Source organism: Rhopalosiphum maidis, chromosome 2, assembly GCF_003676215.2.
Source record: "Rhopalosiphum maidis isolate BTI-1 chromosome 2, ASM367621v3, whole genome shotgun sequence".
Taxonomy (NCBI): domain Eukaryota; kingdom Metazoa; phylum Arthropoda; class Insecta; order Hemiptera; family Aphididae; genus Rhopalosiphum; species Rhopalosiphum maidis.
In genome coordinates this window covers 44,176,318-44,203,506 of record NC_040878.1, presented here as the reverse complement: position 1 = coordinate 44,203,506, position 27,189 = coordinate 44,176,318, and the positions used below count along the sequence as shown (strand labels likewise).

Here is a 27,189-nt window from a genome sequence, read left to right as displayed (position 1 = left end):
CGATTGATAACCCGAGTCATTAAAAGGTCAGTGGATAAAGAAATATTCATTTTTAAACAACAGCATGTATAAATTTGAAATTGTTTTTATTTTAATTATTCTTAAAAATATGATTGAATTATTAATTTTTGACATGTTTATCGTATATTTTATTATTCGTATTATAATCATTAAAAACGGTCAACTCTTGATTGGACACGCTTTGCATACATATAGCTAATAACAATTTTATTTTTATTTTTATGTTATAGAATAGCGATTCCTATACGGTCCCTACACTAAAAAGAGTTTTTCATTGGTATATTATAACATTTAATATGTACATATTAACATTTATTTTAAGCCAGTGCTGAGATTCGTGAGGTGATTTTGACGAAAAAACATGTCCAACTGTCCAAGATACATAATAGTGGCATATAATATAATATTGCGATGCTAACGTGTTTTAATTGTATTATTTATAGGCAATCGCAAATAAAGACCGCCAAAAACAACTGCACTGCTGAGTTTTGGGATATTTTTTTCGGGGGCATAGAAATCGACGGACTCTGCTCCCACGCGTACACGGCCGATCACCAGCATCTGTGATTATTATTATTATACACCAGGTTGGGGTGAAGTGGTTTGTTCACCGTCCGGAGGCTGATGGTAATATTGTAGCGAGGAAGGGGGAGGGGTGAAGGAGCTATAGCGCGCGCGTGTGAGTCGTGCAAGGGAGAAGTATACACCGTGCAGGATAGTGCATGTGCGCGAGCGGGGATGGCCCGTGGGCGTTATGTGACGATACAGGGTAAGAGGAAAAGCATATAATATGGATAGATGTTGGGTGGGGGAGTGTTTTATGTGTAGGACGTGGAGTTATGGTCATCGATCAAGCGCGCTGTCAACCTGAAACACCCAGCACAGAACCTGCAGGGTATCCCTTCGGCGTTCGTATATGCGCGTACACACACTCGGGATATTATTCCGTTTTCCTCTCGCGGATATATAACCGCAGCCCGGGAGCCAACCAATTAAAACAAAAATTAAATAATTGTTTCGGGTCATTGCTGAAGGAGATTGATGGTGTGTTTGGAATAAACACTTCTTCGCCCGGTGTATATGAGCCATACACGAGCTGGGAGGACGCGCGCGCGGTCGTTGTCCGAATAGACATTTTCCGGACAAGACGTTTTGACGCACCACATATAAAACTATACACCTACCTGTGTAAGTATAGTCGTATAGAACTCAACGAGAAATACATAATATATATACATATAAGTTCTATATAGATGCATATGTCCAAGTATACATTTGGTATGCTCAAACAAATTATATAAATACTATCGAATTATACGTTAGGTATAATTATTTAACTTGCTTATACATACCTTAATTTTTATAAGCTATAAAATATATAATAATTAATAATTATGTATTTTTAGACTTTGGTGTACAAATGTACATATAATAATAATGAACGTTTACCTTTCAAAATTAAATTCCTTGATATTCATATTTTAAAATCCAGCTTATAAAATATCGTAGGTATTACCTACAGTAATAATATAGATCACCGTATATTTACCCATTTTATTGTTTTTATTACAATAGTATTATATTATTGTTAATTATTAATTATTAATTTTCCAATATTTAACTCTATGAAATGCATTTAATAAATTATTATGCACTGTATTGCATGATATTACAATAACATAAATTGTTTAAATTACCCAATATTTGTACCATGTAATCGCTTAATTTCTGATAATTTATGTGAAAGTCGAATAAATCAAAAATTCCTGCTTCAATTTGTCAGTACAAAATTTGATTTTGTAACTCATTCTTTAACGAATAAGAGAAGCCAATTTTTGATTTTCTCAATTGTTTTTCTAAATATGCTACAGTAAAAAAAAACAACCGATACGACCGACGTTTAAAAAATAAATGCATTTAGGTTTTTAAATACCTTTTTTATTTTTATTTAAATTTTAAGTTTATACGTTAAAAGTTAAAACAAAATATTAAAATACAGCATAATATACAGGTTACTCATTTCAAATTTTATCTATATTTTGTTATTTAAAATTATACATTTTTATTAAAATACTCCATATGGCATATTATATTATTCGTAATCATTAATTAGTTATTATTAATAATTATTATTACATAATATAATAATAACCAAATAGGTACATAAACAAAAAGTATGTATATGAAATAATTATCGATTATATAGGTAGCAAGTTATCGACAATAAGCGATACGATTGTGATTAATAAAAAATGTTATCAGCCGTTTGTGTTGGTAGGTATACTACAGTATGCTGTACTCAGATGTCAGTAGTTATGGTAGGTGCATTCAGTTAGTCTGGCTATAAACTCTGGGTGACGTGCGAATAATGCACTTTAATAACGACTTTGTAAATGGTTATTTTATTTAATTCGAAATGATAAACGACATTGCATTAGAAACGTGGACCAAGAATGGAGAAACGATGTAAGTATACACTGTAATATGTGTTTAAATATGCAACACTACATCATAATTCATTTGTTCTTTCAGTGGCCTGCTTCAGCACACAAACGATAAGGACACAAAACCGCTGCATGCCTATAGAAGTCAATTTTTAGTTATTTTCTTCATATTTTCGGTGCTGATTATCACGTTCTTGATGTCAGTGATCGATTTTTGGTCAGATGACCAATTTGTACAGGTAAAATAAAATACCATAATTACATATACCTGTGTGTAAATATTCGTATCAGGTTCCTCAGTGGTGAATTCATAAAAAGAAACTAAGGGCATACAACTATTTACAAAGAGAAATTCCTAATGATTTAACTAGTCTGTGTTATATAGAGTACAAACCACTAGTAAAATATCGAAATATTCAACGATGTTTAATTTATTCTTATGTGAATACAAAACAATTCAAATTATTTGCGTGTTATTGTTATAATTCTGTTTAAATTTTTTTTAATATGTTCTTATAAATTTCAAAATATTTAAATATGCATTTTCAATAAATAGCACCAGCAGACGACCATTATTAAAAACTATAAAATAAAATATTTTATTTATATAGAATATAATGAAAATATTATCCATGACTTAACGTTAAATTTTTAATACCTAGATCATAACAAAAATGATATGACATATATAACTTAAATGTATGTATGTATAACACTAAATAAAATGATTAAAATGTATCAAAATAAAAACGCTATCTCAATACTCACGTGTTTCAATTTAATAATTTTAATCCGATTTATTGGTTTTAATTTTTAACGTAGAATCAGCGTTGTTCCTTACCACTGTTAAGTAGGTAAATTAATTAATTATATTACACGTATGATTATCAGAACTCAGAGATAATATATTAACATTAACCGTTAAACAAACTCTTATCAATCGTCATTATAGCTTAAATTTTTAATTCCTACAGTGGGTCGAATGTGCCATAAATTAGTTTCTTTCAATTTGATAAAATAAATATATAATGAGGTCAATATAATATATATATATATACATTTATTGAACAAAAATAATACAATTAAAAACTATGTATATAAATCAATTGGGAATATCTTAGCTTTTCTATGGATGGATTATGTTTTATTATCTAATAATTTGTAGATTTATAAAATATGTGTCTATTCATGGATATCGATATGAACTATATAAAAATAATAAATTAAACATAAATATGAAAGATGATTTTTTTTATAAACTACTAATATTAGTGTAATACAATTATAATTATTATATCTTCGTGTGATTTTTATTTCGGAAAACGTTTTTGAAAAAGTAAGAAAAATGTTTGTATAACATAGCTAATATAATTTGTAAATAATATACAGATCACAAAACATGGTTATAATAATACAATAGATAAGTCATTTATTGACTTTATGCATTTTTATTATCTTTTTTTATGCAGTTTAAATCGGTAACAAAACGTTAATTACTTAACAGTATTTAATACAGATGAAGAATATTCCATATAATAAAAAATATATTCATTAAACAAAGATTTAAAAACATGTATGTATAAAACAATTAATGGTTAAAAAAATATACGGAAAAAAGTAACAAAGAGTTATTTAATACATTGATAAGAACGATTTTTATATTAACCATTTAAAATAGATTATATTTATATTATATTTCATAATAACGTAGCTATACTCCTTTAAAATATCCACAGCATGCAGTTATTAAAAATAAAGATCACTTCGCAATGAAAAACAGGAGAGTATTTCGACCAGTGTGCACCTATTGTCTCGTGTGATTATAGTGACATATACAGAACTAGCAATGGGACGTGTAACAATCCAAACAACCCAATTTGGGGTTCATCGAACACCCCATTCATCAGACTTGTCGACGCACACTACAGTGATGGTAATTAATAATTATTGTTTAAACAATTGTTCAAATCTATGTGGTATTTTATATATGATATATATCCACATAACATATAGAACAGGGAGAGTATTGATGATTTTTACTGTGAAAGGTTTTAATATAAAACGTTATTATAATATTTTTATAGTTTAATATTTTAAATTTTAAACTAAGACAAGCGTGTATCATGCATATTAAAATAATAATACTCCAGCACGTGTACATATTCATGTAAACGTAATGTTAAATATTGTAGGAGACTGAATAGCATTGATTGTAAGCTCTGCATTATAATATTAATCTACAGTTCTATTGAAACACATGTCTTAAATACCAGTATACCACAAATCAAAAACTTAAAGTTACGGCTAAGACTTTCTTAAAAATAAAGCTTAGAAAAAACATTTAATAATTAAAATAATAACCAAATCAGTAGATCAATTTAAATTATTAAAAGGTACTTACATTGGCGATATTACAAAATCTATCGAAAACACATTTATTTATAATGTCCGTAGTATGTATAGCACTAAAGATTAAATCTAGTTTTACTAATTTTAGGCTGAAATTATTTTTGAATAAAATTCCAATTTTACCGTAAAACAGGAGTAAAGTACATACAATTCATACCAAGTTTAAATATAAAACACCACTTTACAGGCTTATTTCCATGTTATACATTTAGTCATTACAAAACATATAAACAAAATTATTATCGTTTTGTGAATAAGAAAATAATATTAGAAAGTTCTGATACAAATAATTAGTAATATGGTTCTAGGTGCCTATGCTTGATAAATGTTAAGAACTACATAATTCAACGCTAATATTATAACGTATGATATATATATTAATAGTATTATTATTTATTACAATAAAAATTTTAATATACCCATTTCACATTTGCTATTACTTGAACTAATTTATATAGATACTATACTACCTACTATATATATATTTAAAATAAATTTTAAATATTAATATTATTCAATTATTTTATATTTGAAAAAACAGCGTATCATATGATTAATGCTTATTGTATTTGTATAGCATATCTTATATTAGTAGTATTATAGTAATATTTGTATTATTATTTATAGCATCAGCTACTGTGGTTATTAGCTAATCACATTATGATATATTAATTTTTTTTAAAGAAAGGAAATAATTTTTATCTCATTGTGGACTGTTTATTTCGTAAAGATTGTTCTGAATGTTGAATTTATTTTTGGTTTTAATGAAATTTGGGCAGTGAATGATGATGTATTGATGTGTATGGTTTAATTGATTGTATTGTATGTTAGGCTAAAGGAGGTTCCTTAGCGTACTAACCATAAGTGATAACCATGTAAAAATTTAGTGTGTTCAATTCTTAGTCGAATGGTAATTTTTATAAATAGTAAAATATATTATTGATATTGAAAAATATTATAATTAATATTTTATTGTACATCATTACGATTTTTAAATTAAATTTATTTTAAAGCCGGTTAATTAGCAATAAACTACGATTATGGAAAAAAATTTCTTAAAGTAACTAATTATTTTTACAACTATCATAAAAAAAAAAAGTATATTACTAATCATAATTTATGAGTTTTACTGTTATTATGCGTTAATAATATATTGAGATAATATATATCATTGCTGTATGAACATTATAATAGGTACCTATAATAGTATTTTTTTTTTTTAAAGGAATCTCTAAACTACGTACATCATCTGATGGGAAACCATTGCCGAGTGCAAGAGAAATTCAAGTGAAGCTGTTTCTAAATAAACAAACAAGAATCCCTGACAAAAATAACCAACTACTAATGCAATGGGGTCAATTCGTCGCTCATGATGTTTCTAACTTAGCAATTGATACAAACGGTGAAGGTAATATGATGACATTTTTCATTTGATATTTAATAATATGATTAGTTATAATGTGTATAAGGGCTACTTCTTGAAATTCGTAATTAAATTACACTTATGCTTATTCTTAGTACAATTTAAATACATTTTTCAGATTGTTGTGTATGTAAAAATAAACCTTGGGTTTCAAGAGCGTGCGAAGCTACCATCGAAATACCCATAGATGATCCTATATACTCAAAGTACAACACAACGTGCATGAGATTTACTCGGGCAATGACATCATACAACTATAGTTGTCCCTTACAACCATTGACATTTGCAAGTTATTATTATATTATTTATTATTCATTATAGAAAATTCCGTGATTTATGTCATCGCACTCAAAATTATTATACTCTATAATCTTGAGTCCAGAACCGTCTGGACTATACAATAAAATTAAATAATAACTATATATATATATATATATATATATCATACGGCGTGTTAATATAGTTAGTATGTTATTTCACTGATAGTTTCAGTATTTCTTATTTGGTTTTTACACATTTGATTCTGTACCAAACCAAATAGTTGCTAAGATTTCCGTTGTAGATAAAATTATTTTACGGTTTTTTTAAACAATTATATTATAATATGACCAAAATATTAATTATAAAAATATTTATTAAGTACCTATTTTCTTTTTTTATTTATTGAAAATGTATTACAAAAATCTTTACTGTGTAGAATACCTATAATATTATATGGCAATTTTTAATTACATATTGATGAAATGATGACCAATAAGACAAGTGACGACGGATGATTTTCTTAATGCAGTTCCAATTAAAATTGTTTATAATCTACCTAACCACTTTTTCATAGTTATCAAGCTAAAAGTATGCCAATAAATTAGTATTTTAAATATTATATAAAATTTAGAAGTACCTATAGTTCATCCATATCTATAGTTTCTAATTCGTTTAAGTTATATTTTGATTGTATTGATAAAATTATGTACTTAGTGTTAATTATTTTTTTTTTACATACCTAGTCAATTTTAATCTAATAAATCAATTTAATAGTAAACCTGTTTTTATAGATAGACGATGCTTCGCACTTTATCGACGGTTCTCAGATTTATGGTTCTAATGATGACGTTGTATCGAAACTGAGATCGTTCACTGGTGGGGCGTTAATTTCTGTTCTTGATAACAACCAGGAGTTTTGTCCACGTTCGTCCTTTAAGTCTTCTGATACCAACAAATATTTGTACAGCTCCGGTAAAGCTATCCATGCGTTGACACTATTTTCTGGCCACGTACCATGTACTATAATATACATATATAGTTATACTCTGTTTTAGGAGACTCGCGTGCTAACTTGAACCTTGGAATAGCACTTTTTCACAATATGTTTTTGAGATTTCATAATTACGTAGCGTTTAAACTAAAATCTGAGAATTCTTTGTGGTCTGATGAAAAGTTATACCAAGAAACTCGCAGATTCGTTGGTGCAATTATTCAACATATTACATACACACAGTTTTTGCCAATAATTTTAGGTAGGTTTATACTCATTTAAAGAATATAGAAAAATATTTTACCCGACACTCAACATTGTATAAATCTTTATAACTGTATGCGTAATGTCATAATATGACCTATTATTTAGGTAAAAATTATACTACGGACGAAGTGCTTGGTGATAACAATGAATATGATCCCACTGTGAACCCATCAACTTCACAAGAGTTTTCAACTGGCGCATTCCGTGTACTGCACAATATTGTACCAGCTCAACATAGGTGAAACAAGATACACTTATTTTAATAAAAATATCACTGTGAATAAGATTTTCACATTTTTATTTTTATTATTTTTAGGTTTATTGATTCAAATTCCACAACTGTACAAATAGTCAATGTTACAGACTGGATGAATTGTCCATATCTTTTACAACAAGGCGCGAACTATGACCAGCTACTTCGAGGTTTATTATGTACAGAAGGACGTCTGAGTCAACCTTCATACAATCCTTTAGTATTGTTTTATTATTAAATAAATAATAATTAAAGAATACTGTTACAGTGTTAACTTATTTAATTTACCTAGTAACATATAGCTTTATTTTTTCGAATAGATTTCGAACTTAATGTTTCATTCAAACAATTCGATTGGCGTGGATCTTCTGTCGTATGATATCCAAAGGGGGCGTGATACTGGTCTGCCGCCGTACAATAAAATGAGACAATTATGCGGATTACCTGTTGCTAAATCATTTGACGATTTGAGCGATATCATATCAACAGATGTTAGTGAAAAGTTGATAAAATATTTATTTTACGAATTTTTGTTACTATATGAGTCTAGGAGTATAGAAACTATTATTACCATACTTTGATAGCCAAGTATCAAAACAGTTTTGTACACAGTTAGTTGTTAATTATTTGGTATATTGTACCATGTTGTTTGTTATTCAATCACTTACTGATTTTTTTTTTTTTTTTTTTGTTACAGGACATTTATGATTTAGAAACACTTTACTCCTCTGTAGATGACATAGACTTCATCGTGGGGGCTTTATTGGAGACACCAGAAGACGATGCTTTGGTTGGAAATACCTCACGATGTGTTATTGGTGATTTTTTCTATAGATCACGAGTTGGTGATCGTTTTTTTTACGATACCAAAGGACAATCCGGTCAATTTTCTAAAAGTAAACAATTTTATCTAATATTTAAGTCTCTGTAACACGTTTGTATTTTCATATACTTTTATTAAATGTTTTCATTTAATTTTATACTTAAATTTTTAGATCAACTTGAAATAATCAAATCAATCAATCTGAATCATATAATATGCACTACCTCGTCTGTTAATAACTTGCAAAAAAATATCTTCACCAAAGTAGACAACGGGTAAGAATATTAATTATATTATTAATAATAGCGTAAATAATTATATTTAATAGTTACTTATCTTTATTTAGCTAAAACGTCAATAACTTAAAACATTTTAAATTTAGTTTAATTTTTAGTGAAAATAATAATTAAAATACTACAAGGACTGTAATACAGTGGATTCCGCTTAATGTTGGCTCCGGTTAATATGGGCATCCACTTAATATGGTCAAAATGGTCTGGTCCCAATATAAATGTATATTAACAAGGTTAAAAAAAAGCCGCGTAATATGGGTACTCGATTTGGTTTATGTGGGCAATTTTTATTTTATCATAGTGTTAGAATAAATACATATGTATTTAAAAACGATTAATTTAATCGAGTTTCGTCATATCTATGAGATTGTGTTTATCGAAAGTAACAAAAAGCACTAGGTACCATTTAAATCTTAAAACCCTTTTTTGCATATTTTAAATGGCACAAATTAGTTTTTCGTAGTTTTCAATTGTTAAAAATAAAGTTGCAACATTACTACATATACGGCCAATTACATCTACCTAGCAGTAAAATTGTAAACTTCAGATGAAAAATAAACGACTTGAAAATATTATTGTTATGCAAAGTGAAAAACTACCCACTTTATGTTACAATAATAACAATTTGATACTAATGATACTACCGATCTTTAGTAAAAAAAATTGTAGTACTTTTTGTCCAGAATATTTTAAAAATAAGTATAGAAATATTCAAATATTCAAATATATATCATAACCTAATTATGTGCCAAAAATTAATCCTCAATCAACTTTTAAGGGTAGTTTTACTTGAATATTTTTTAAATATTTTTCCCATCTTCCTGGTGTTATTTACAATAAGTACATTTTTATCGAGAAAAATAAAAATTCATGCAAAAAGGGATTTTGTTGACTTTTTTTTGATATTATAATCTTTTTTTTTTTAACCAATTTCGATTTTTATGGGCAACGCGTGGATTTCGCAAACAGGGTTGATCCCAACGTGCTCACATTAAGCGAAATCCACTGTATATAAATGTTAAGACTATTTTATTAATTATTTATTGTTGAATATAAAAGCATAGTATAACTTATCTACTGCACTATTAAAATAATATATTGTACTTAAGTATTTTAATTTATTTTAGATGGTATTCTTCAATGAAGTGGAGTTGCAGTGAAAAATATATGATAGATTTTAAACCATGGAAAGAAGAGCTTGATTAGAGAGATTGAAGTATCATTAAAACCAAATTTAATTTCTCTGTGTAATTTGTGTCTGTTTCATTTTATTATTCGAAACTCACTATAGTACAAAATTTAAAATGTATTCATAACTTTAATAAACATAAAAAAATATATTTGATTTAATAATGTATATATTTATTGTAGCTTTAATTTATTTCCTGTTGTTTTTATATAGTTTATATCTTCGATTTTATACCAACAATGAATGAACAATGAGTGTGTTTTTATGTGTATCTGCATACACAACAGTAGTCGTGATATATTATGTATTGATAATATTAAATTTTAGAATCATTATGATATTTTTTTAATTTTTAATAGATAAAAATAATATAAAAATTAAAAGGAACTAATTTAATATTAAATTAAAATATAAAATACCAATAGTTAAATATTTTTAAACAAATATTAATATTTTGTATCATTTTTTATACAAGATTTAACCTTCAAAAACTGTTGACATTTCTACGCTATTTTTTTTATAAATTTTACTTTACGACACAAACATTTTCAAAAAATATAGATTTATTTTAGGATATTACCTATTTATCCCATAAACCTATTCCGCTCAGAATCGTTTTTCGTATACAATAATATACCATTGAATACAAATTTATAACACAACTATTATACAGTGACCTACCCACTCGACATCTACTGTACGTCTACAGGAGAGCGGTACCCACTTTCCAACCATTTTTATTTTACACATAACAACATTTCAACAAAGCTAGGCAGTAATTAATTAAAAAGTTAAAAGTAACTTTTTTTAACTTAATTTTAACTGGTTAAAAAGAATGGAATGTTAGAAAACAATTTAGTTAGAATAATATCTTTTATAAAGTATGATTTTTGTCAATCAAACTTAAAAATTTTTTTTTTTAATTTCAATATTATACCTATATACATTTTTTTATCAATATAAATAGTAATTAATAAACTATAGAATTTAAAATAAGTACTATTTGTCTATCGACCTCTTTGTGGTCAAAATAATAAGTGTGTGATGGTTTTTGGATACAACAATTTTAAAAATTGTGCAGTTTTAACCTACCAAAAGTGTGCAGTTTTCTCTTGTATTTTATCAAAAGTGTGCGGTTTTTAGAGTCAACGTAAAATATAATAATACTTAATTATTCTTTATAAACGCTATTATGTAAGCGCGGCAAAAACAATATTATCGTTGTGGTTGCTCAAACAATTTAGACGAAACCGAAAACTAACTTATTTTTTAACTTAAAGAAGTTATTATTTTCTTAAAAATGTGTAACTGAACTAAGTTACATAAATTAATTTACATTTTAAAATCAATTTAATAATAATTTAATGTTAATAACTAATGAACAATAACTTAGTGTACAAATTTCCATCTCATTATTTATAGTTAGAACGCTTGAAACTATAAACATAAACGTATAGCTATACAATCCACAACTACAGATCACTTTTGTATACAAAATAATGTATTTTTATTTTATTTTATTGATGATATATGTAAATGTAAAATTAAAACTAAAGCCTAGAGAAATTTTACTATCCAATTATTATAGTATTTCAACGAAATCATAATAAAACATACATAATAAATATATATGTATATATATAAATTATACATACGTGGCTATTACAGTTGCTATTTGTCATTCAGTAATTTATCTTTCCGTGGAACTTTTTTATGTTTAATGTCTAGTTATTACATAATTCATAGGTTTCCACTGTTTCCAGATAACTTAGCCAAGAACAACAATGTAATATAATATACTGGTGACAATATATAACAACTTATACTCGTTGGCATTGTCATTCTCATAGATGCCTTCAATTAAGACACATCAAACCATAACCATGGCGAATTTTAGGATAATTTGTACGGCAATCATCTATATTATATCCACTAGTACGTCTGTTGTATTGGTAAGTATAATTTTCATTTTCATATTATTTAATGTGCATAATTATTATTCATTATAAATTTATTATCTAAATAAAATAAATTATTCAGTGTTATATACCTCCGGTCATTTAAATTATATACTTACATATCTGATTACCATAATTATTAAGCTACATAGGTTGCTAATCCCTGACCCGCAAGATTTATCACACTTTTACAAAGTATGTTTATTTTTATGCATAGCGTGTTCAAATTTAATGTTGGGATATATAATTTGATATGAGGCCTATGGGTTTATAATGCATTTCCAATGTGGCCAACAAGATTATTTGGGTTGGCCGCCCCTACCATAAGTCGTATCAATTAAAAGAATATTTGATTTGTACAAATGTGTCGAAAATGTGAAATAGTTTGAAAATTAATGCAATAATTATTAAGTCCTTTATACGTACTATAAAAAATAACACGAATCAAATTCTAAATCATGTGTTTGAAGTATTTCGTTTTACCTTTCTTGTTAAACACACTGTACACCTCAAATTATTTCACATTATGCATATTTATTATATGTATGTATGACTAATAAGTACACCATTCAATAATTAAATATACCTATATTTTTTGTGTCTAAGTTTGAGTTAGCGCCGAATTATGCTTTGACGTACGACGATTATGCCAATTTATGTGCTCCGACCATTTCGTGTGACTCCAATATCAAATATCGAAGTATTAATGGATCATGCAATAATTTAAAAACTCCGTGGTTAGGTGCTTCTATAACTCCACATTTACGAATACTTGATGCTTACTACGATGATGGTAAGTGACACATTAAATTAATTAATAAAATAAATACTTTACGATTAATATTGTAAAAATAGTTTTTAAAATAAACAGGATTACTCTGTGTTATCTCATTTGAAAAATGAATCGGAATCGATTAAAGAATGAAAACCATTTTTTGCAGGAGAATATGAATTCCGTAGACAAACAAACGGCAATCCATTGCCCAACGCAAGATACATTCAATTGAAATTGTTTCTTGACAAACAGTTTCCGTATCCAAACGATCATAATGTCCTTTTTATGGAATGGGGTCAATTTATTGCACACGACACAACCCATCTACCACCCGACGTCTCAGGTAAACATTTAAAAAATATAACACTCCACGAAACACATAACATACATCACGTACTAATATAGACATTAAGTCAAAACATTTTTAGCCTGTGAATGAAAGGAAAATAGGTATAAATTAACCCATCACTTTAATACAACATTATGAGTTCTAGAATTTTGAAAGTCGTGTTATTGTATTGCAACATTACGTATTTGTATTTTAGATACTATGTAAGTAAGCATAACGTAATAAATTAAACTTCATTATTGATCTAACAAATTACAATTGTGTATAATTTTTTTTTAAACAATTGTAATTTGTAATGCAACATTACACTGTGTATGCAAGAATCCTGGAATAAAAATCCTCGACCCTAGGAAAAAAAATCATTAGACTTCAATATTACTCACAATTACATGACAATTATTGAATAAATATTTTTTAAACGCTAATTACAAAATTATTTATACTTAGTTAGAAACATATAGGTTTTAATAAAATAAAATACTTATAACATTTATAAACACTATACATTACACGTCAATAGGTAAATAACATTTTAAGTTTTTATATCGTTAAAATATTAGAAAACGTTTATTTCAGGGATTTTTGTTCAACCTATACATTACATATATATGTCCAAACATATAAAGCTGAACTCAAATTTTATCACAAAAGAGTCGAGTAATTAATTTCCTCAAATGTACTTATTTATGTAATTCGGGACATTTTCAGTCAGTAGCAATTGTTGTGATTTGCAAAAAAACAATCCGGTGCCTCCACAATGTCAAGCGGTCATTGAAGTACCGGCAAACGATCCGACTTATTCTAAACTCGGACAGACGTGCATCAATTTTAACCGTGCGCGGACGTCTATTTCCGACGGCTGTCAATTAAAACCTGCAACATTTGTTAGTACAATAAAATTAATTTTAATTCATCATTATAATAATATATTATAATTTGAGTCATATTATATAGTCCATCGTTTTTCAATTTTTGGACCTACGCTTTTAATATTATATTTATCTTAGGACTATCCATAGGTAATACTTTTAGGTAAATTATATTTTTAGACAAACAAATACAATATTATATTTTAAAATACTTGATTTTCTCAACCATTGTACATATTTTTTCATTTTCATTTCTAGACTGCATGTTTAGATACCGTCTTTAATTATCCGTGTTATACTTATAATAATATTGATCAGTAGTTGTAAGTAAAATTGCATTAATAGCTTAATCAATGTATGCCCAAAGGTTGAAAAATGCTGTTATTTCAAAGTACAACAATAAATTATTTTCAGATGGTCCAGGCGACACATTTCATCGACGGATCTCAAATATACGGTTCCATAGAAGAACTCGCAACAAACTTGCGGTCGTTCAAAAACGGTCGATTAAAATCGGACTTTTCCGTAGGTCAGCAAGAATTTTGCCCGCAAAGGAATCGAACGTCATTGCGATGTGACACGTCGGTACATTCGTTAATTTGTTATTTTGCTGGTACAAATATTTATATCATCAAATAAAATATGTAATTAAAAAGTTTAATTTTCGATAATATTTTCGTTTTTTATTTTAGGTGACAGTCGAGTAAATCAAAATCTAGCAATAGCTCTTTTTCAAAACATTTTTTTGAGATTCCACAATATTGTAGCTTATCAGTTGTATCGTTTCAATCCATTTTGGTCTGACGAAGAAATTTACCAAGAAACGCGTAGAATCGTAATCGCCGTCATTCAGCACATTACTTACACTCATTATCTGCCAATTTTATTAGGTAGGCATTAACATTTATAATATTTACAATATTTGCATTGTTTGTGTGCAATTTAATTGTTTTAGGAGAAAAGTTTATGTATTCTCACGGATTCTTCGGACAAACAGTATATGACGAAACTGTAAATCCAAGCACGACCTTGGAGCATTCGACTGGTGCGTTCCGAATACTTCATAAACAAATTCCTTCTGTTTTAAAGTAACTATATTATATTTACATGAAATTATCATATGATATATAAAATATAAATTTAAGTTAATACATTTAAACAAAGTTTGTCAAACGGTTTTTTTTATTTATAGATAAGCAAAATATAATAATAAATATAACTACCTAATAACTAAGAATCACTTAAATAATTTTAAATTTTTATCATTATATGAACAACGGTTGTTAAGGGATTATGTACATTTTAACAACTTTTCATGAGTAAAAACTTTTTTGTTTTTAATTAAAATTTGTATATAATTTAATTAAAACACTAATTATTGTGCTTAAAATTATATATGTAGAGTTTTAAATAGATTTATTGTATATCTTAGTCTGTGCTGTATGTACGATCGTTAAGGTACATTTTCTCTGCAGGTAGTCATAATCTAGACACCAAGCCAATGTTTCATACCGATGATGACACTAAACCGTCGGGTTAAGACACTTCGGAGAAAATGTATTATACGATTTGAGGCAGCTACCGATAACTGATAAGTGATTAGTGATTACACAGTTATAAACAAATTTATTGATATAAAAAACTATATGAGGTATTTACGTTAATACTAAATGTATATAAAAATTTAAAAATATTAATTATTTCGAGAATAGGGCTGGAAATACGTATTTTTAAACGCTTAATGTGATTTTGATTTAGTAGGGTGTGGGGTTAGGTATCTTTAATATCTATGGCATCTTAAGAGTAAGTTGATATTGTTTATAACTTATGACAACTAATTATAAATTAAAATATCAATAAAAGCTTATGAGATGCCCCAAATAATATTATTATCGTTAAGTCCTATAATAGGCCGAATCACTCTATTATTATAGCTAACACAAAATTATTTCTACTGAATGCAAATTCACAGTTTTCTTTTTATATAAGACGGCGGTAACACGCGTATTACTAACTTATCCCCTCGACCAAGACTTCTGCAGGGGCAAGTGCCCCGGTTCACCCCACCTAGATCCGGCCCTGCTAATTAACTATTCAAAAATTATATTAATTATCTTTTGATGAACTCAATGTTTTTGTCAGCATGATAGATGAAAACCACTTTAACTTCCATCGCGTTTTACTCACCGATTGGATGAACATTCCCGATCTTCTGCCATTACCAAATAACTTTGATGGACTATTGCGTGGATTTCAAGAGACGCCTACTCGTGAAGAACAACCGTCTTATAACACTTGGGTATAATAATCTACTGTAAAATTTAAAGTATGAAGTATGCTCGTTAATTAAATTTACCTACCCAATATCCATTAACCGTTATCAACTAACGTGATATGACATTGTATTATCGTTATGTTATCCCTACATTATTTCCGAACCGAATTAATCATCGCCAACTGCTTATTATGTAAAATAATATTTAAGTTTATAAAATATGTTTTTCTATATTACCCATTACAGATTTCAAATTTCTTATTCCAACAAACCACACCAAAATTCAGAAGCAGTGATTTGCTCTCGGCAGATATACAAAGAGGTCGCGATACCGGAATGCCGCCTTATAATAAAATGAGATCGGTTTGTGGAGTCCCGGAAGCTACAGAATTTGACGACCTAATTGATTTAATCGCTTACGAAGTTGGTATTTCTTTTCTAAAATACAGTTATCATATTATGTATTATTATTATGGTTATAACTCGACGTGTAGGACATCCAAAAATTGAAAACCCTCTACTCTTGTGTGGACGACATCGATTTTATCGTGGGTGCACTATTAGAAATGCCCGCCGAAGGTTCAAAAGTTGGTCCCACGTCTCAGTGCATAATAGCCGATAATTTTTACCGACAAAAGATTGGTGATCGTTTCTTTTACGACGTACGAGGACAACCTGGAAGCTTTACACCGGGTAGGCATTATTATTAAGTTCACTAAAACTAATATGATTTATTATTATCTAAGTATTGATAAATTCAATGAATATAATTTTATGAAAAATTATTAATTTTAAACTGTACTTATAATCTCTATTGACTCAAATAACTAATTAGTTATAACTATTTTTACCGAATACTGAACATTGATTATTTGTATACGATGAGTACGAAAATCGTACATAACCATGAACGCATGCAAAAGAAAGGGACTATTATGACTGAAGCCCGCCTCCCCTAGATAATATTTCAAAGATACCTTTGTCATTGACCTCACGTTTAGATATATTAGTTCATTTACAAAAACATGAACTTGTATTACAACTTAAGCATATCCTATATTATTTTAGTTAGATTCCAGAAGACAATATTATTATAAGCTCTTCGCACTATTTTCCAAAATATACCAACTATAATTTATAATGTGGGGTATATACGCCATCGAACGAAAACCGGTCATAAATTTATATTCTTTTTTTAAATTATATATTATTTTCTAAGCCCGACACGAAATAAATTTTTTCATGATTTACTTCCTTGCATTTTAATATACTTCGATAATACAGTGGTAAAAAATTGAATCCACAGTGTCCTCATTTTATTTTTAATGTAAAAACTAAACAATTGCAATTACATCGAACAAAGAATTTGCTTGTAACAACACTAAACAACTAATTCATTGTACTATTTTATGATCTATTCTTAAAATAATCAGATTTCAGTTGTAGGTGACATAAAAAGCAATAAACCAAGTCTAATATTCTAAAAACAAGGCATAAAAATAAACAGTTCACTAAATGTAATAATATTATAATATTTAATAATTAATGTTTAAAATACATTTGTAATACTTTTTTTATAATAAATCATTTATTTATAACTATTAATTTACTTCATTATTAACCTAAATATATTTACATGTGCCGCGTAAATTATAAATGAATGAATAATTTGAGACTAGGTACACAATTATTTTTATAGCATTTACATGTCATATATATAAACATTACTATATTTTTTTTTTTTTAATAAATTACTAAAAGACTAAATCCAACCGATACACGTATATACTCATTTTCCAATTCAACATTATATCTAGTTGGTACTTTTAAGAAATTATTTTATGATTTTTAGAATTTTCGATAAATGTGTAAAAACATTATTCGAGTATTATAATTTTCTCTTATTGTGGTATATTATTATATTAACTATACATATATTAGGGTGACCATAAATCCTGTTTTATTTTTTTCGGTTTTGTGTCCTGCTGTCCTAAAATGCTTTTTGTCTTGTTTTTTATATCGATGCCAATTATTTCGTATTAATTTTAATTTTATTAAATGAGATATAAAATTAATTTTAATATGCAGATTACAATTTTATTTCATTCTTGAATAAAATAAATTTATTATCAACAATATTTTTTATATTTTATGACAGTGAGTTATATATAGATTATGTCGAGTGGCGAGCGTAACCTTATCGGAAATTACAGTTATTTTAAAATAGTTTACTTTTAGGTAGGTATGTTTTCGTTATTCGATCATCATAGGTAATTATTTTCATTAGTATTGTTACAACAATCGACGGCGTAAGTTCGAATCATATAAATTTATAATATTCTAATAAAGTATTTAAACATTAAATTAAAACACCTAAGAGAAGACACGTATTAACTCCCAACTTGAAAGTTGAATTTCCGTTTTTAAAAGATGATGATGACATCGGAAAAGTTGTATGTATAAAAGTAAATTATGTAAAGCAGTTTTTTCAATTAAAAATAGTGATCGTTTAGATATTAATATGGATGTAAAACAAAAAAATCATTTATTGGACGTATTAATCAGTTTTTCAACTAAAATAACGTCATTTTTTATTAGTAATTCAACAAATGAAAGCAAACGTATTGTGGCGGAAGAAGATTTATTTGCGTATAATACATTACCATTCGTTTCGATCTATGGATAATAAAACATCTATAATAACAAAAAATCCATGAAATATAATTTTCTGTGCACATACAAAATTTAAATCTATAACTGAATTTAATAACTTCTTTTGACATTCAACAGATGTTAGATAAACTATAATCAATTTAAATTTGCGAAAATTGGAAAGAAACGTCGAACCATAAAAATTTAAAACTCGTCCCAATTTTAATTCGGTATTTTAACCCACAAATAGGAGTGCAGATATTAAAATGTATACAATTTACGAAATTAAAAGAAGTATCTATCATCAAATATTTTAACATTTTTAATATATACTTCATTATAATGAATGGTTAAAAAAAATCGTTGAATTTTCGGATGAAAATATCAATGTACTTATAGAGTTAATAATAAAAGCATAATTATAAAAAATTAACAAAAAATGTATAATGCTTAATAAATATTAATTTGAATTTATTTTGTGCTGTTTTTTAATTTTTTTTTTTCATATTGTCACTAAAATATAGATTTAGGAATCATGACTTATCTATCAATTTTATAAAAGCACCCTCTTAGTATCATTGCATATTAATACATTACATCCATGAATCTCTATCTACTATATAATAGTGTTTTTCATTTTTTCACCTAATATATGTATATTTTAATACGCTGTCACTGTTTTTAAATCTATTTTATACAAAACAAGTGTCCTGTACACTTCGCATTTATTATATTATACAAAGTGAACTTAAACTAAGCATTATATTTAAAATATGTGCGTAGTTTATAAGTTAAAAATATAAATTTTGTTTCAGAACAATTACATACATTGAAAAACGTGAATTTTGGCAGTGTAATATGTGCGACGTCTAATCTCCGCTATTTACCAGAAGACATATTTATGCCGTTCGACAGCAAGTAAGCAACTTAATACTCATACCTATGAAGTGTTTGTTCTTCGTTTTAAGAATATTGAGACGAAAATTTAAAAATATTACCAATCCTATTAATAATTAGATATATTTTACAGATCTAATACAAGACAAATCGATTGTAACGCTTTTACATTAAATCTGAACGCGTGGAAGGATATTTATTTTAGTGATTAACTAGTCATAAGTTCTCGTTTATTTATTTTTAATTTTAGTTATAACTTTATTATAAGTACTTATGTACCATAATATTTTAAAATATCAATTTACTTTATAAAATAATGGGTTGGTTAAACCTGTATTAAGTACCTATATGAACAGTTTCAAAATAATTATAACCATAAAATACAATCACAGTATTTATGTATAATTATAGACTATTGTGTATGTTATAAGACAGTATGGTATAACTACTATACTATATACATATAATATCATTACTAACATCGTTGTTGGCTAGTATGTGGCTGATTTAAAAAAAAACAGACAGTTATGTATATTTAGTTGCCATCCATAACGCCGTTATTGTTATATGAAAAAAATATAATATATTTTCAGAAGTCAGTAAGTCCATGATTTTTCACAGGTGTATGGGCGTTGGCAATTATGAATATGTTTTACTGTAAGAAAGAAGAGCATTTATTACATTAATTTTAAGAGCAGAGTGAATAGATTACAAGTATTAATTGAAATTCAGACTTCATAAGTAGTTGTTATGGAAATTAATGTAAAAAGAAAAAGAAGAGGAAATAGCATACATAATTAGGAGAGCTTCTTCTTCTACATCATCTAAAGTCATTAAATTGATTTTTTTTTTAGTTACTTTTGACGCAAATTAACAAAATGCAAAATTTTATCAATTGTTGTTAAGGGGATTCGATACCGTGATTTTCTGTTTTTGTCTAATGCACGCGCGACATAAGATTTTTGACGAATCGTTTGCCAATCATACCAATTGATCCAATGAAGCGATAAAAATTATAAAAACAGATTTGAATTTTTCGTCGAGTCTACTTGAAATTGACTTTCCCAGATTTTTGACTTTTTAATTTTAACTTCTTCAAAAATTGAAATATGCATTTTTTATTACTCTTTTTTAACATAATTTTTTTACGAATTTGGAGGAAAATATCAAAGCTGTGATAAATTCGATTCAAAATAGACTTGACGGCAAATTCAAATCTGTTTTCAGAATTCTTAACGCTTTATTTGATGAATTGGTATGTTTAGCAAAAAACATGTCTAAAATACTATATCATGCGTGTGTTAGACAAAGATAGAAAATCACGGGATGGAATCCCCTTAACCTTTAGAACTAGATAAGTACCAGTAACATACAAATTGAATGTAAATACATGTTTTTAAGAAAATTATCTTTAACCTTTCTATTATATAATATACATTTTGTTATCTAGGCTCACAGCTGTAGAATATATTGTTCATTCATAACAATAGAAATTAAGATTATTTAAATTTTATTGAGTATTATAATACGTGTTTGTCAACTGATTTCTTCTTGTCTGTAATAAATATTTAGGAATATACGCAATTTTCAAGTAGAATGTTCAAGTATAAAAACACATATTTCAGGGAAAGTAAATATTTGGTAATACATTTGTGATTTTAAATGATTAAAAACATTGATTTATATGTTAATTTAGAGAAAAAATATTTAAAGTAGTATCACTAGATATCTGTTTTACCCATACACCAGTACATCACTATTCAAATCTTTGTACTATATGCTTGTGTAACAGTTTGTCGATTTACAAACTAATAAAAGAGAAAAAATACAGTCGTAGGTTACTTAATATAATACTATGTAAACAAAACATAATTTAAAAATATAATATTATCCATTCAATAAATTGGTTAATATTTCCTATACTCCACATACATGGATTAAATTAGAATTAGAACAAAATATACATTTATATTGTAACAACATTATTACAATATTTATATTCACAACCTAATTATCATTATAGAACATTTAATCGCCCAACGCAGAAAAATAGTCTTGATAAACTTGTATGTAGTGTTCTTTTTCTGATGGTGTCATTTGACTAATAGCATCAGTCATGTTAACTACTTCTGTAATTGGTACACGACGTCCAGCCACACTGACCAAAGGTACGTCTTCGTCTTCTTCTTCTTCTTCTGACGTTAACTCTTCAACCCCTAACACAATTATTTATATATTTAAAACCAAAATAAAACATTTTAATAACTGAACTGTTCTTATTTAACATTTTTAACACAAATACTAAATTAATTTTTTATGAATTTAATCATCAAATCATCAATGGATTTTTTTATTTTTATTTTTAGCTTTAGTACTTGAGTTTTTTTCAGAATCACAAAAATATTGTATAAATACAATATATTGTTTATACATTTCTTTTTACATATTTTCTATGTTTACTAATCAGAATATATTTAAATAATTAATACAACTTTATTACCTGAACCAATAGATGGTTCGTTCTTAATTGTTTTTGAAAAATCGTCATCACTCGAATCCACGTCCTGTCCACTTTTCTTACCAGGTCCATCAGTTTGATCAGCACGTTTTTCATGCTGCAGTAAGACAGTCATTATATCTACATCAGGAGTGAATTCAAGTGGAGCTCCTTCAGTTTGATCTTTAGTGTCCATTTCAATTGAATCCTTTAAAAGTATATAAACACAAGATATTAATACATCAAAATACAGAGGCCAATAGTCATAAGGATGATAGAACCTTTAATTATTGACACACAATTTAAGAATAATAAACTATAATAAACAACTAAATCAATAACATTTAGCAATTGATAAAGCATGTTAAGATAAATAAACTCAACCTCATTGAAATTTAATTAAAAATGTAAAATAATTTCAACAAACAAATATTTACATGGCGTTATTAAAAAAAAAACTTAAAACATTGATAACATTGGTATCTAGGAATTATTATTGACCAGTAACTAAAAAATATGGGATACTCAAAATATTTTTTTTTCTTAATTTAAAGTTAGTACAATCTCTAAATATCTTTTTACAACAAACACAAATTATGTTTATAAAATTTAACTTTATGTTAATATGAAAAAAGATTAAATTAATTAACTACATTTAAAAGAAGACTGAAGACTTGATTGAAGAATCATTGAGTGATAAAACTTTTACATAATAGTATATTCTCTAAAAACTTAATTATAGATACGGACTTCATTTAAATTATAAATGCAAGAAATCTTTAATTAACCTATCCTTTCACTTTGCTATGACATGGTTGATAGTTTAGTATGGTATAACAATTTAAAGTGGTTGATATTGTTGGAATTAAACAAACTATTTACAACCCAAAATAGTATAACAAAAATAACATTAGATAAATCTAATATAAATACATAATTCCATTGATAAATTATTTGACGGCTTAATGATATGTAGTATAATATAATAAATCTTTTACAGAAATAATTTTTATTATGTTACATTTAAACATAATTTAATTTGTTAAACCATTTTATCTTATGAAATAAAATTTACTAATAAAACAAATAAATTTGTATCATAAAAAAATGTAATACACTATAAAAACAAAACAAATATTATGTACTATGTTATTAATTAATTTTAAAAATATAAAATATGAAAAATTATTTCTTACTCGAGTAGAAGTATTTTCTACAACAGTACTTTCTGTTAACCATATAGGCCGTTCTTTGATAACTGGACGATTGTCTTGGAGATCTTCGCCAATAGTAACTTCCATTTTAGAACTATTTGAGTCCATATTTCGCATTTTATCAGGCCCCCATCGTTCCATACCATTTGTTTGTTTACTACCAGAAGACTGTGTTGCTGATTCCAGTCTAACATTACAAAATAATTTATAATTATTATACTATGTAGTTATTTTTTAATATCAATTATCCTAATTAAAGTGTAGTGCAAGTACCCCAGGATACGGGTAGGTTCAGGTTCGAGAAGTTCTGGTGCAAGACGGATACCATCTAGTTCACGAAGTATCGAATAAAAAGGTTCTACAACTTCATTGAAATTAGCCAACATTACACGAGAATCTTGTTGTGGTAGAACTGAAGTATCTTCTTCAACCAACTCCCCACAAAAAGTACAATGAAATTCATTGGTTTGAAAATCAAATAACATATCAGCCTAAAAAATTAAATGTTTGAATATTCGTTTAAAATGCTTCTTAAAAAGACATAGGTGTACATACAACATGTATTAATTAGATTTGATACTCTCACTCTAATCACTTTAAATATTATACAGAATTTTTTTTTAGTAAATAATATGAAGGTATACCAAATAAAATACCCCCAATATATTATAATCCTTAAATAATTTATAAGAATTTGTTATTTTTAAATATTTATAAAGAACATAAATTTATAAAAAAGAAACAATTAACATATAAGCAAATTTAAATATAAAATACAGACCATGGTAATCAGGTAAAATTGATTCACTAGCAGTGATACTTTTTGACCAGATGTTTTAATTTAGAGTAAATACTAATCCTATGTAACCGTAAGCATTTTTTTTTTTTTTTTTTTAATGAAATCTAAACTTTTCTTTATCAAGATTTACTTTAAAAATCAAAATTTAAAAAATATCTATTTATCATATTTTTAGTTTAATACTTATACTTTACAACCTTAAGGTAATAAGTTATAATACATTCCTATTTTAATACTGTTGGCACATAAATAGCTTATACCTACCAATTGTTACCCCAACTAACATAGCGCATCACCATAATATTTAATAATACATTAATACTTAGTTTTAGAATTAAATTAATTTAATTAAATCTGCTATTAAAATTATTTATTAATTACTGTTTCTATTTTAATAATAATATTACAAAACAATAATGAATAATAATAATAATAATAATAATATAGGTACCCAAATAGAAATTTAATTATTTTTATTTTTTTAAAGAAATGCAAATATTGAATGATATTTTAAATTATAAAATACCTTTTATCTGTTACTATTTATAATAGTACATTTTTATCTCAATAAATTATATTTAAATTAAAATTCATTTTAAGAAAATATGCATACTGCATACTTACTTCTAAATCGGTAAATGTCTTAAAACACTGAACACATTTGAAACTAGCTCGACTTGTTGCATTACGTTCCTGTGTCTCCATTTTCTTTCGCATACAATCAAGTTTATACTTAACCATGTTCACAAAAGACTAAAAATGTATATTTGACAATATTAGTTTACTTAAAACTATTAACTTATAATAAAACATTACCTACCTTGTAATTTATAAAATAATAATTGACCTTCTGTGCCTTACTATCAGCACCAGTTTCCATTCTCAATCTAGTTTGTAAAAATTTTTCACTTCTCAGAATAGATATACGTTGTCTAAGCATTTTTCTTTCAAATTTTAATAATTCGCACATGTCATCTTCTTTCATACAAGGATTCCTAACCAGTATGTCAATTATGAGTGCATCTTCTATAGTGTAGAAACCTCTTACAACCAATCGTGCAAGACGCTTTAAGCTTGTTGGCACTTCCATAACCACTTCTCCAGCAGACATTTCTAAAACAAATAATAGATTTGTTTTATTGAATTAAATTATTTTATTTTACATTGTTACTAAAACTTTAACATAAAATTATTAATTGGAATTTGAACGAATTAAAGAAGAAAAAAAAAATCAAATATTCCTATCAATTAACTCTTAGTCAATATTGTGTATCATAAAATGAACAAAATGTGTTTATATTTGAGTTGCTTACTGTTAGATGTTTGCTGTACTTAGATAAAATGAAAATATATTAAAATATCAAGTAATCAAATTTAATTTAATTAAAGTGGTTTCATCGCTTTCGTGTATTTTTAATGGTGTTTTAAAATCATAATTAAAAAACATTAAAACAAGGAAATAAAATACAGAAAACAGTTTTTGTATTTTGAAAATTTAATTTGTTGATAAATAGAATATTGTTGATAGTAAACAACAATTGATAAGATGTTAACTATACCACAGTATGGCCACGCATTGGAAAATTAAATTTAGAAGTCGATTTAAATACTGTGAATTTGTATTTCATAATGGCATAAAGTTATTATTACAATATCCGTATTCCATACAATATACACAAATTATTTATTACTATTGACTAATTACCAAAGTGGCCTAACCCACGAATTATAAAACATTAGGTTAATCTCGTCAAATCGATTAATTTAAAAACACCAATGTATGATACTATGATAGGGTGACCAAACGTCCCGTTTAAAACGGGATTGTCCTCTTTTTGATCATCATGTTCCGTTATCCCGACAAACTTCGAACTTTTTATCCCGTTTTTATAAAATGGTCCCGTTTTAATCTCGTTTTAACATATTATTACATTGTATTTTTAAAATAAATCGATCGATGGAACAAATCTAAAATAGTATTATAACCAAATTTATAAATAACAGATAACAGTAAAACAAGAATCAAGGGCCCATGCTAAAGAACAATTAAATAAAAGAAAATTTTCCTAATTGTTTAAAAAAAATTGTATAAATTTTGAAATGCAATATTGTGTTGATTAATGATAATAAAAAAATAAATATTCCTAAATATTTGAACACTTTTAGCTTAAGTTAATTAATTCGAAAGGGTAAAGTATAAATATTTTTTTTTGGGGGGGGGGGTGTAACAACTGTCCCGTTTTTTTATTTTTTTTAAATGGTCACCCTATACTATGATGGTGTTTAGGTCTGTACCTGTGGTCGGAGCCAGGAGCGGCAGGAGCCCATCTGCTATCACATAAATTGAACTTGTAAGTTATAAGTGAATGCTAATATATAAACATAATGTTATACATTTATAACATATCATTGTTATGGATGTGTTAAATTTGAATTAAATTATAATAGCTACATTAAATTTAAATAATTAAATACTATATGAACATTATTTTTTAGCTGTGCATCAACCTCTATATTTTTATAGTATTTA

The 27,189-nt window shown here is 26.7% G+C and overlaps 3 protein-coding genes across 3 annotated transcripts; 2 read left to right on the top strand and 1 right to left on the bottom strand.

Annotated features, from left to right (window-relative positions):
* The first annotated feature begins 2,321 nt into the window (after positions 1–2,321).
* Positions 2,322–10,542, top strand: LOC113553705 (peroxidase-like). Its single transcript, XM_026957187.1, is given in 14 exon segments — positions 2,322–2,487; positions 2,554–2,704; positions 4,202–4,246; positions 4,248–4,398; positions 6,100–6,282; positions 6,416–6,582; positions 7,350–7,530; positions 7,614–7,811; positions 7,922–8,054; positions 8,133–8,289; positions 8,390–8,560; positions 8,767–8,965; positions 9,065–9,167; positions 10,313–10,542. Coding segments are annotated over 14 exon segments (1,968 nt in total). The 5' UTR covers positions 2,322–2,437; the 3' UTR covers positions 10,392–10,542.
* Positions 10,543–12,224: 1,682 nt separating this feature from the next.
* Positions 12,225–20,372, top strand: LOC113554401 (peroxidase-like). The gene is made up of 12 exons (XM_026958227.1): positions 12,225–12,326; positions 12,939–13,125; positions 13,274–13,450; positions 14,165–14,340; positions 14,740–14,938; positions 15,018–15,215; positions 15,281–15,413; positions 16,468–16,624; positions 16,847–17,023; positions 17,095–17,293; positions 20,068–20,170; positions 20,283–20,372. Exons 1-12 carry the CDS (start codon positions 12,225–12,227, stop codon positions 20,359–20,361), a joined length of 1,887 nt encoding a protein of 628 aa, XP_026814028.1. The 3' UTR covers positions 20,362–20,372.
* A 1,376-nt stretch (positions 20,373–21,748) lies between these two features.
* On the bottom strand, positions 21,749–26,118 carry LOC113553205 (general transcription factor IIE subunit 1). The gene is made up of 7 exons (XM_026956408.1): positions 25,973–26,118; positions 25,480–25,772; positions 25,284–25,412; positions 24,134–24,351; positions 23,843–24,047; positions 22,650–22,854; positions 21,749–22,365 (listed from the first exon to the last, which is right to left on the bottom strand). The coding sequence occupies exons 2-7, from the start codon at positions 25,768–25,770 to the stop codon at positions 22,178–22,180; spliced, it is 1,236 nt and encodes a 411-aa protein (XP_026812209.1). The 5' UTR covers positions 25,771–25,772; positions 25,973–26,118; the 3' UTR covers positions 21,749–22,177.
* Between the last annotated feature and the right edge of the window lie 1,071 nt (positions 26,119–27,189).

What these genes read in the sequence shown, in the direction of transcription:
- LOC113553205 (XM_026956408.1), bottom strand. Translation starts at nt 25,770, where the DNA reads ATGTCTGCTGGAGAAGTGGTTATGGAAGTGCCAACAAGCTTAAAGCGT. An exon ending in ATTATTTTATAAATTACAAG is followed by an intron (nt 25,413 to 25,479) that starts GTAGGTAATGTT and finishes ATACATTTTTAG; the next exon opens with TCTTTTGTGAACATGGTTAA. An exon ending in AGACATTTACCGATTTAGAA is followed by an intron (nt 24,352 to 25,283) that starts GTAAGTATGCAG and finishes TTAATTTTTTAG; the next exon opens with GCTGATATGTTATTTGATTT.
- LOC113554401 (XM_026958227.1), top strand. Translation starts at nt 12,225, where the DNA reads ATGCCTTCAATTAAGACACATCAAACCATAACCATGGCGAATTTTAGG. An exon ending in AATTAAAACCTGCAACATTT is followed by an intron (nt 14,341 to 14,739) that starts GTTAGTACAATA and finishes AATTATTTTCAG; the next exon opens with ATGGTCCAGGCGACACATTT. An exon ending in GTTAATTTGTTATTTTGCTG is followed by an intron (nt 14,939 to 15,017) that starts GTACAAATATTT and finishes TTTTTATTTTAG; the next exon opens with GTGACAGTCGAGTAAATCAA.